The sequence below is a fragment of the Merops nubicus genome, unplaced genomic scaffold (genome assembly GCF_000691845.1).
Source record: "Merops nubicus isolate BGI_N331 unplaced genomic scaffold, ASM69184v1 scaffold26308, whole genome shotgun sequence".
In the NCBI taxonomy this organism is placed as follows: Eukaryota; Metazoa; Chordata; class Aves; order Coraciiformes; family Meropidae; genus Merops; species Merops nubicus.
This window is the reverse complement of record NW_008626755.1, coordinates 19,247-31,207: the sequence shown is the minus strand read 5'-3', so window position 1 is coordinate 31,207 and position 11,961 is coordinate 19,247. Positions and strand designations below refer to the sequence as shown.

General features: G+C 40.2%; 1 protein-coding gene across 1 annotated transcript; it reads left to right on the top strand.

Moving 5' to 3' along the window:
• Nucleotides 1–2,836: 2,836 nt before the first annotated feature.
• On the top strand, nucleotides 2,837–3,839 carry FAM89A (family with sequence similarity 89, member A). The gene is given in 2 exon segments (XM_008946117.1): nucleotides 2,837–2,908; nucleotides 3,654–3,839. Coding segments are annotated over 2 exon segments (258 nt in total).
• Nucleotides 3,840–11,961: the final 8,122 nt, after the last annotated feature.

The window sequence follows — 11,961 nt, the reverse complement described above, 5'->3', positions numbered from 1 at the left end:
GTTTAGCGCTCAGTGGCATCCATCTGAACCTGACACCCATTTTAAAAGGCTGCCGGTTAAAAGAAGAGAAGCACCATCAGTGATTCATTCTGTTCCAGTGAAGAGCAATTAAACAGCTTCTTCTTCAAGACTTTGTTTTGATTCTGAGGCGCGGCGTTATTGGTGAAATTCCTCTGGGCGACCTGGCACACCTTTTGATTAAACGCTAATTTGGGTGTTGATGCCTTGTTGGTGCCAGGCACAGTTGTAATGACTAATAATAACCTAAGCGTTGTGCCCTCAGTGTTCCAAAATATATAAACTGTGATACTGCTGTAAATCTGCCCATTTGAAGGCCTTTTTCTCGTGGTAAAAAGGTGTTTGAGCACAAGAAACTCCGTTAAAAGGCCTTTCTCTGGACTTAGAAGGACAGTGTAGCATGCTGGAATCTTAGTCTGCCACCAGTGTTTCAACAAGTAGGTCAAATACAGTTTGCGATACTCTTAAAAGCAAGCATTAGAATTTCTGGGTTGCATTGAAGCACTGGAAGCTCAAAGGGCTGTCAGCCTCTGGGGCTTCTTTCTACCATGCTCTAAGGGGAAACAAGGATATGATATTAATTGTCTTAATAATTTAAAAAAAAAAACAAAGATAACTCTTTTATAGAAGCCTGATTTGTTTTTCGTAATGGAAAATCAAATGAGGTGCTTGTTGAAGTCGTTTGACAGCTAGATTTCCCCTTTGATACTCTATTATCCTTGATGATAATTTGATAAAATGCTGCTGAGGAGAAAAAAACAAAACACTCTGAACACATCAAAGACTTTCAAGCAATAGTCTCCTTGGTTCAAGGTGTATTTTTTTGTGGCCCATAGAAATTAGAGAGACTCCTGTGTACTAGTAGGCTGCCTTTCATCAAGTAGATAATAGCACTTTATTATTTATATTGAACAGTCTCTTTCAGCAGTCAAAGATATAATTTCTGTTGAGTAATGAACTTGCTTTAAATTTTCAGTAGTGAACGAGGAAGAAACATTTAGCAGTGTCGGTCTTTGCATGATCTAGCAAGGTACTATCTATATAAGCTTTTAAAGGTGAGAAAGTGATGGAATTAGATGCTTTGGAGGGAGGAGAGGTCACTTCAGAACTGTAATCCTGAGTAACAGAGTTGGTTGCACAGGACTGTGCATTATAGGTTGTTTTGTCGGTGCTATGACAAAACTTTAGTCAAAAGCAGATTGGCTGTGATTAAAAACTTAGTTTGTATTAGCAGACTTGAACATTTCTTCAGACTTTTGCTACCTCAGGGATCGTAATTGAAAGTTGTGAAGAGCTAGAGGCTGCATTTTTTTCTGAATAGACTTACCGGTCTTGTTTGATTGACACTAGTGGCAGCTAGAGAAAAATAAAATATTAAACATAACTATTTGGTGTTAACACCTGGTAAGTTAATTTTGCTGAGCAGTTCTATTTTGGAGATTGTGCTTGGCGTAAAATTGATCTGCACAGAAAGTGCTGAAGTGCTTTAGGGAGATGGAACAGGAGAGCTGCTGGTGAAGGTGGCCCTACTTTCCTTGGGAGATAAAGAACCAGTCATCTGTCTCCAGGTTGAGTTTTCTGGTTCAACTCACTCCTAACTTCTTTCCTACAGTCTTTGTCTTCAAACATGTAGCTCTGATGCAAGTCTGCCTGGTGGGTCTCATGGTTGCATACCATACCATTAAGTCCAGCTTCACAGCATCCTTTCTTACCTGAGGTGAGCAGTTTGTTGAGGTGAGGCAAGCCCAACCTCATCGACTGTGACCTCCAAAGGTCTATGTTCACACTTCATTCTTGGGCAGGTAAGTACTCATTAGCTTACCAAGCCTCAAGAAATTGCTTTAACAGGACTAGATGGAGGGGTCTGGGTAAGGTGCAAGTACCTTCCCTTTATTTTCCCCTCCTGCAGTCTTGTTTGGTTGGCCTGTTTTACAAATTTTTGTGGAAGGAGTTTTGCAGGACTCAGTGTCCCCTTGCAGAACAGAGCAAGGATGAGTAGTGAACGCTTCCTGTAGAGCGTTTGCTTGAACAAGGGGAGAGGAAGTTGTCATGTTCCCTACAGAGGAAAATGGAGATGGGCAAGAAAAGCTGCGTAGATCCAAGGTGGTGGAAAGGCTTCAGAGTCTGTGCTTAAGCCTCTGTAGCCTCCTGGCAGTTAGCACAGCATTCCACATCTTCTTCCATGTCTTGTCTGGAAGTCCTCATGCTCCATCTGTGAGGGACATCGTGTCTCAGCTTCATGACCTCATCAAGGAATTGGTGTTGGTTCTCAAAGATGCCATATTCTGTTTTTCTGGGTTGAATGGTGGTGTGGTTGGATACTTAGGTTTTTTTTCCTCTTCCTTCCATTCTTCAGAAAAAGTTGCTGGTAGGATAGTTTAGCGATGCCACAAGCTAGCATGAAGATCTTCCTTTGGTTTCCTTGTGGCCTGTGTGTACCTGTCCTTAGACATTAGACATATAAAGAGTTGTTTGGTTTTTTTTTTTGAGGTAAGAGTTCTCATTCTGGCTAAAATGTTGCCTGATGTTCATGCTGCTGTAAAGGCTACATTGTTAGTTATTTTTGTTTCCTCTAAATGTGAGTTACAGCAAAATCTCTCACTTGATGACACTGTGGTTCACTAGGAACAGCTTGTCAGCTTAACACTTACTTGAAAATTTAGGCAGAAATGTTTGCATCTTGAAAATGTTACATTTGTTAGTGATTTTAATTTACTGCAAGACAAAACCTAGATTTAATTTGATCTGGCTTGGATAGGTGACAATATCAAATGAACTCTCAGTTTTGCTGCCAGAGAGGGAAACTGCTCCGAGTTAAATGAGTAGCTTTATTCTGCTTTGTGGTGCAACGTACGGGTTTTGTATCCGACATAAAGATGCAGACTACAAGGTAATGTTTTTAAAATGTTGCTCCAAATCTTCAATTAGCTCTGGAACTAATATTTTAGAAGTCTGTGGACCAAAATATTAGGTGCTTAATTATAAATCAAGTTTATGCTTGAGTAGCACATGAAAATCTCTGAAGATTTGCAGGCTACAATGTATGTCCTTATCTTAGTCCTGCTTCAGTTTTCCCACCTTAGAGTAGCGTGCTGTATTGTGCTGGACGTATGAAGCCTTGTCAGATGCCTATGTATGTCAATATGGAAAAGAACATTATAGTAGAAGAGGCTTAGCTGTGAGGTGGAAAACCAGACAGGGCTCCTTTTGCAAATTCTAGTCCAGGTCATTCTATGATACTGTGTGAGAAAGGCCTGTGAAAGACACACAGCCTTACTGGAAAAGGATGTCTCTTGTATAATGAGGAATATAGTTTATTAGTTTATCTGTAGTGCTTTGGGTAGGAGTGAACTGCTTGTTGGAAGTTAAGCAGGGTGTTGTATTACAACAAAATCTTGAAGAACACTTTGCTCATGTCCTGCTGTATCACATCACATTGTGCCTTGTTCTTTTGTCCAGTTTATCCCTTGGGGAGTCTGCCAACTTAGAAAACTAATTATACTTCCATATTTCATAACTGTTCAAGGTGGAAAGAAGCTTGATGCTCATGTTTATCAACAAAGGATACACAGTGTTATACTGCCAGTAAAATCACTGTTGTAATACTCTGTTTGCTTGACTCCTTCCCCACTCAGGTTGGCCTTCGGCAGCTAGACATGTCACTACTGTGCCAGCTGTACTCCCTCTATGAGTCGATCCAAGAGTACAAAGGTGCCTGCCAGGCTGACTCTAACGCGGACTGCACCTACGCCCTGGAAAATGGTTTTTTTGATGAAGAGGAGGAATACTTCTAGAAGCAAGAAGATTCTCCTCCAGGCTGACCGAGGTTCTTTTGTCCTTCTCTCCCTGTAACACACCTCAGCAAGAACAACTGGAATCTATGGATCCCCCTTCCTGAGGAGGAACACCTAGCTACCCCGAGTTGTGTTAAATTCACTTATTTTAACAGGCTGTCAGTACAAGTTACTCATGCAAATACCACTTGAGGAAAGTGCTGTACTCTAACTTTTGAAGAGTCTTCAAACATGCTTGACAAGAGTTTTCAATGTAATTTGCAAGGTGGGTGTTTCCAGCTTACAAACATTGGTAGCTTATAACTGGAGTTTTAATCGTAGCAGATGGCAGCGATTTCCTGAGTTGTAGTAACTCCATGAGGGGGGAGGGAAGCCTCTGCTGTGGTGTAAATAGCTATAGGTGATTTTTGGTATTTTTTTGGTCAGTGGCATTGATAATTGCATTTTGAACAGGCGTCTGGATGCGCACGCATCCTCAGCTCTACTAAGCTAGTTCTGCTCTTACCAGCTGCATATCCAGTTTTGTACTGGGTGGATTGTTTACACAGTTTAAACGTTTTTTTTTTTCTTTTTTCTTCTTGAGCTACTTCTGACTTTCCTTATTCCTAGCTTACCAGCCGCACATGCGATAGTGAATGTTATCAGCAGTATTTTTCTGTTGATCTGATTCACTTTCTTGGTACTGCCACTTAGCATTAACTTTTATACTGTTGCCTGGATGTTTTGCATCAACACGGCTCCTTGACCTGCTAAACTGTTGTGAAATGCTTTGCTTGGCTTTTACTGCGCCGCAGAGTAAGCGCGCAGGTTCAGACATGGTCTGTCTGCCACTGTGTGGCGTGGAATAACATGAACTCTTGTGCAAGTGTTCTCGATCATATGAAGAATAAGGAGACCTCTCATATGACACAATGGGACAAACTGCAATATTTTATACTGGGTGAACTTTGATTCTGTAAGGTAGGCTACAGCTCTTTTTAAAAATGCAAAATAGTATTTTGAGCACATACGTTGCATATGTTAAAAGTTTTTATACTAACTTGTTCTTTGAAGTATAACTTATTTTTGTTTTTGGAACTTACTAAGGCACTTGGTTAAGTTTTTGTTGTTTCATAGCTTGTACATGTAATGCTTAATCAGCTTGGAAAATGAGAGTTGCCAACTATCTGAGTCTTCACCCTTCTTTATTTTAAGTAAAATCGGCTCCCAATGCAATTTTCATTTCTGAACTTCAATTCTGCAGATTGCTGTAAAGAACAGTGCCTGAATCATGACACAAGCTAAGAATTAAGGGCTTCAATCTCAAAGGGTTTTTGCATGGTTCATGTCTGGCATGCATACAGTTTACAGAAAGACTCGGAGATCACATTCTGGGGTAGCTCCTCCCTTAGTTTTTAGCAAAGGCTGGGATGTTGCAGTGATAAAAGCCAAGAGACTTCCAGGGTGGAGCTTTTGTGCATTACCTTAAATGGCTTATTTTAGTGAAATTTAAAGGCCCCAAGAGTAAAGACTGTGCTGTAATTGTGTATGTGTATAAGTTCTTGATCTAGTCTGTGGCAATGGTTGGACTTTTTTCAGTGTTAATTCTGGTCTATTTACTTCACTCACCCAAAATGAAAATAAATAAGGCAAACACAGGTAATCCAAATGGCTACGTTTATATTTAAGAAGTCGTGTGCATTTGTGTGTATATATGTATAAAAATATATACACACATGTATGTACAACTTTATGCTGTGACTTAAGAATGTATCACTTTTAATATAATTTGCTGTGCTTTTGGTATTTAGATGAGGCTTTTTCTAGTCTGTTGAAGTACTGCTATTTTCTTGCTCTTTTCCCAAAAAATAAAAAGCATGATGTTTAGCATAACTTTCTTATGTTGTGTATTTTAATTTACCATTTCACTGAATCCAAATCCTTGCACCTTCCCAATCGTCCCCTAAAATAGCTAGGACTAGTTGTCATGCCTGGACTGAAGCAAGCATTTTCTAAATTGCAGTAGAAAAGGTTCTACTTGCCTATATTTGGAATGGGAATTTCCTACTTCTGTCCAAGTGGATTTTACTTGGGATTTTCTCTGTTGAAATCAAAAACATCTCTGAGAATTAAAGATACTGTTTAACAAATCCTTACACGGTGACATTCATTCAATAGACCTACTAGTGAGAATGGACTTGAGCAAAATTCACAGTCCTGTCTTTTTTATATAATTGTGCTTTTTAGGCTTCATTTATTTGTTTCAAATATTAATGCAGCATGCTTCTGAGATGGTATGGCAAATACCAGCCAAACATTCCACATTCCCCAAGGCAAGTGTAAAAGTCTCAGGGCATCACTCCACAACATTATATGCACTGGGAAAAGGAGGGATTATGAGAACTTGCTAAGATTTCAGCACCTTGCCCCTTTTGCTAACACCTTCTTGCATGGGAGATGGCTTACAGTCTATATTCCTCAGGGAAATTTAAATGCTGAGGAGGCTGGCTTGCTAGACAAAGGTTTCTAAAACCAGTAAATTTGTTACTAAGTCAGTAAGCAGTTATTCCAGAGGCAGATTTCTGTGTCTGGTGTTTCAGCTAAGAGCTCTACCTCTGCCACATTATAACAGCATAGAATAGCTTAAGTACTAAGTAATTGCTACATGCAGCTTCCAGCCAGTTTGGTTGTCTGCATGACAGAACAAGCTGTGTTACTACAGAAGCTTGCTACCCTTGGCCCTAAACCACACACCAACAACAATCCTTTTCCCATTTTTACCTTGCAACCCTAATTTGAATTACATATAAAGGTATCCTTAAAATGTTATAACAAAAGAAACTTTGAAAGGTTCCCTACCTGGTGAGTACCACAAAACTCTCCCAGTCCCACACAGCACAGCCAGCTTAGCCAGCGTGGAGCAGGTGCAGGCAGATGGGTTTACAGGGGAACAAGAACCACCAGGCTCCTGCTGCTCAGAGGTGGAAAACCAAGTACAGTGCTTCAGAATGCAACCTACTGTGAATAACTCTTCACTGGCCTTTCTCCAAAGGGCCTACAAATGTAGTAAAGTGTTTAGAACTAAGGAATTTTTTGGTCTGTACTAGCTATACCTTTTTAACAACATACCACCCTCATTTTATTGTTGACAACTGTAGAGTCATACAGTCATAACTATATTACAGTCCAGTCCCTTGAAAATTATTTTGGTCTACAAATTAGAAGAGTCTGGAAGACTTGCTTCACACTGGAAGAAACTGGTGTCATAAACCATGGGTGGCTGATGTCATGGCAGCTATAACAGATGAAAATTTTAATTCACTGTCAGCCTTATTGATTCTGGGGGCTGTGAACTTTCAAAGCAGGGATCTTTTTCCTGAAATCAGAACTACTGCTTGGTCTCTTATTTCCAGGTCTGTGCAAGAGCTGCATGGTATCTATACCAAGATACAAGAGATAGTCAAATACACATTACAAATGTTTTCAAAGGTACTGATTTGTAATGTGGTGAAATGCAGTAGGCAGTCACTGGAATAACTTCTAAAAAGGATCAATTTTGCTTCAAAGAAAGGTTCCCAATAAAGGTGGGGCAAAACTTATGGGTAGCTTGGACTTGGATGCTCACTGAAGTTGAGGTTTTAATACAAAAGTTAGCTGATCATGTGAAACTGGTAGACTAGGAGGATTATGCAAAAAATATTACAACATTTACAATTAATTAGCAGCTGGAGGAGGAAAGAGATTTATGCTGCTTCCTCAGACAGGATCATGGGTACAACTCACTTTTTGATTTGTTTGGCCATCCAGCAGCCAGAAAGCAGAGGCCAGGTGGTCACCTGGCGCAGGTGCTCTATGTTCCATGGTGCTGGGTGCCAGGGGGTGGTGTGGGAAGCGGGTGAGTCTTCAGTGCTTCTTCTAGGGAGTGAGGGTGAAAACTGGGAATACAGCAAGGGGCCAAGGGAAGACCCCAGGTGTGGTCTTTGGTACTAAATGGGGTGAGTGTTGTAGTGAGGGATGTCACAGTTTCTAGAAGCTGGAGCTTCGTGCAGTTTGGAAGATGCTGAGGTCCTGGGACACAAGTTGTTTAAGATCGCATGTTTTGTTAGTTCTGCTGCTGACAGCCTGGGGGGATTTTCACGTCCATTTTCAACATGTGTTAGAGTCTGTGTATATGCTACTTGTAATGTATTTTTAATGGTACAGTCATTTATTGTAGGTACACAGTTTTGCTTAACTACAAAGAATGGGTTTTATTTGCCTTGCTGCCTAGCTAAGGCTGTTCATTTTGCTTGAGGAATTAGGTTGTTCTGAGGGCAAGGAGAACTAATTCCCCTACTCAGTTGTTCAGCTGACCATTGGGGAGGAATGTGAACTGGATTAATCTGGTACATGCCAAAAGGAACCATATCAACAGGTCTTTTCTTCTGCAATGTACAGCTTTGTGTCCCTCAGCCCCTTTTAAAGAATTTACTCATTTTCATGCTGCTTGCCTGTAGAGGATGTGCTACCACAGCAGTTTGAGGTTCATATTCCTTTTCATCTACTACATGCATTTTCTTGGAAAACAATTCCTCAGAAGTATGTTTTTCCATCCATTGTTAACTGTGGTTTATCTGAAGCTACTAAATTTAACTTCAGACAACATTGCATGACCTAAGGAAATAACTTGTTCATTGTCTTAGCAAACTAGTTAAAAGCTCTGTCTTATTTGTAAAGTCATAAAAAACTACCGTTCTATGATCCTGGTGACTCCAACTCGGCAATAAGCTTTGCAAACGTCCAGGGTCTGCTGTGAGGACTAGCTTGTGCTGTGGCTCAAAGAACCTGAGGGATCTGTGCAGACGTGGCCTGCGCAGTGACAAACTCTCCTGAGCTGAGGTTGTCAGGAAGAGTGGAGGTGGTTCCTCAGAACCCAGATGTGCTCCAGGACAGATGCAATGGATTAAACCTTAGGTGAGGCTGTATGTGTGCTGGACTGTTTCCTGTAGCTTGTGGGGCAATTAAGCCTTGTAAGGAAGCAGTAGGATTAGCAAGGAGTTCTCACTCCAGATTACCAGCAGGGAGTTTCGCCATTTGTTTTTAAATGACAGAGGAACTTTGGAGGGGATGAATACTCACTGTAGAAGTCAGTTCCCCCCCTCCCTCCCTTCTTTTGTTTTTTGGCTCCCTTTCATTCTTTCTATTCAGGAAAATTCATTAGATGAATGTGGAAACAACCAGGCCTGAGTAATGAAGCCCACATCTGATTTCAGAGGAATGTGCTTTTAGCAGTATAATTTACATTTTTCAGATAAGGTTGGTATGCAATTTAAAAAGACAAACCCATTTGCTGTTGAAGTACACAGGCTTGTGACTAATTCAACACTTCACTGAACTTTTGCTATGGGTTTTAAATGCATTCATGCTCAAACATTATTAAGATAATGCCTTCAAGAGAATGTAAATTTTGAGAATTCCTCAAATTAAAATGAAGGGAGAAATCAGGTACAAATAATGGATTATAAGAACTTTTAAAATGTGACCAAAGCAGACTGTTCAGAATTGTTAGTGCATAGGGAGTTCAATCCTGTGTCAAACCACTGTCTTAAACTAATGTTAGCAGAAGTAGTTCAATCCTCCTCGCAGTGCTAACTACTCTCTTTAAGAAATCACAAGCATTTCTTCCATGGGTCAGAAATGTCTGTGCGATTATCTGGTTAGACATACGAGTAAGAGTTTGAGAGCTCATTTTGGCTCAGGATACCAAGCACTATCACAAACAATAAAGTTGACTGTCTGAGTCCTACCAGCTTTTGCTTAAACTCTCCTGACTCATCAAAGAGCAGAACCTTTTAACTCATTTACAAAAAGGCAGCATAATAAAGTTGTTACTTCAGTTATAAAAGCACCTGGACAACATGGACAGTACATTTAGTAATTTTTCCTCTCAGCCCCTTATGCTGTCTTTGGTTTAATTGAGTCTGAAATGTGAAAAAAAAAACCCTTGTAGTACAGCTTATTTGTATTGAAAGCACTCATGGCCTACAATTATGTTAGAGTTGCTTAAGATATTGTAAAGTTCAAGCAGGGCATGCAGAGGCGAACTAACAAGGAGTGATGCAAAGTTTTGAACAGGTAAAGTACAAGCTTAAACAGGCTCACATTTCTAACTTGTTGCTTTGTTACTAAACATCATAGACTATTCGTGTCATGGAATAAAATTAATTTTTTAGAGGCTAAACTACACAAAAGGTAAGCTACTGAAATATTAAAATAGTTGTTTGGTATGGGAGAAAGACATTTTATCAGAATCAAACGGAAAGAAAACAATGCAACAAATCAGAGTTAATTTCTCACAGCACTAGAATATGGAAGTCCTGTTACCATTTGGTTTCTATCCTATGTGAACACAGCATGTCTATATTCTCTCAAAGAGTCGTGATGCTCCATTTTATTCTTTTTACCATTGCACAAATCATACACAATCTTGGCTTTTATCTTTGAATTACCCTTGCTCTTTCTGACTGGTAGTCATCTTGCTCAAATTAGAGTAGCATTCCTTAGATACCTTGCATCATACAGTATATCCTGCAAAGAGAAATGGAATATATAGCACCTATTCACTATATAATTTATACCTCTTTGTGTGCATGTTTATGAGAGGAAAGACATTTATGAACAAAGCTCTAGTGCACTTTGGGGATCCTCATTGCACTTGCATGAAGGATTAAAATGTAATGATAAATGAGAGGGGTAAGAGTTTGCTACAATCTCTGTGGGGAAGAAGGAATTTTTTTTTTATGCATTTCTTTTATCCTGTCTCATGCCCTTTTCCACAGGATTTGCTCAAGGTCTGAGTTTTCATATGTAAATAGATTTGTCTTGTCTCCAGTGCTTTATGTGGCTACACAATAGGACTCTTATTTCCCCTTTGCCACTTATCACTAGCCAGTTGCTCAGAAAGTCCTTTCTGCTTCTGTTGCAAATGTAGGACTGTTCTAGGCTTGCAGTATCACTTCTCAGGGACTAAAACTCTCTTCACTTCCAAGTGCAGGTGTGTACAGACAGAATATGTCAATCAGTATTACAGAAGCCAAGCATATCTCACTATTACTGCAGACAATTTGTAAGAGCGTCTGCTTAAAAGTGTACCAACTATATGGAAATTTATGCTACTATTTCTTTTGCAAATTAGAAGGGAGTTTGTACATATGTGTTTATTCTACAGAAACTGAGATCTCAATTCATCATGCCCATTTGCTCATTTTCTAAATTAAATGCTTTCATTTGTAGGTACTGGTCATATTTTTGTTTCAACTTAACTGTGTGTGTCATTCAATGTGTAATTCCAATATGTAAGTAGTATGTAGTAGACCTGAAGAGGTACACGCTGACTCATTTATTTAAAAGTCTTAAATGCTTTGCTATCCTACAGCCCAAGAATTGGTCTGATAGATTTTCATGTTGCTGGCTTAGCAAAGCTGTTGCAGAGGGTAGCAAGGAATTGGAAGCATGCAATCTGGAGACTAAAAACAGAGGACACAGACTTACTAAAAGGTCAATCCCCCATCTTCACAATGGACTCCTGAAGTAAAATCCTACATTTTCACAAAATCGTGTTGTTTGAGTAAAGCCATTGTTGAAAACTGCCACAGCACACACTAAAAGCCGACAGGTCTCCTAACTTAGGAAAGATGATTAGCTTTGGCCTCTCAGAGCCAGGATCTCTGCCTGTCACTGAGAACATCTGTCAAGAATGTCCATCCAGCCGAACAGCTGGAGGAAGGGCCAGATGACCTCTGAGTTCACTTCTAGCCCCAGCTGATTCTGTGAAAACAAAACCGTTCCCACCGGCAGGGGCAGCTGCCAGCTCGGGACAAAGAGCTGCGCCTGCAGGAGCAGCTGCTGCAAGGCATTCAGAGGAGCCAGCACTTTTTGGTATAATGGCATGAAATTACAGACAGTGCCTTCCACCCTGCCATTCTAGTGAGGAAGGGTCTGCACACGAGGGCTTCCTGTTTTGCCATCCTCTGTCAGGGTGTATTGTAGAGGGTTAAAAGACACCTCTCTGAACCTTCTGTCAAAGCGCTCCTGCAGTTGAATTAGATGAACATCACCATGCTGCCACTTTTTAAAATGAAAGCAGACCAGTAACAATGAGGGGAGACATGATCTGTACGTGTTTCTGATG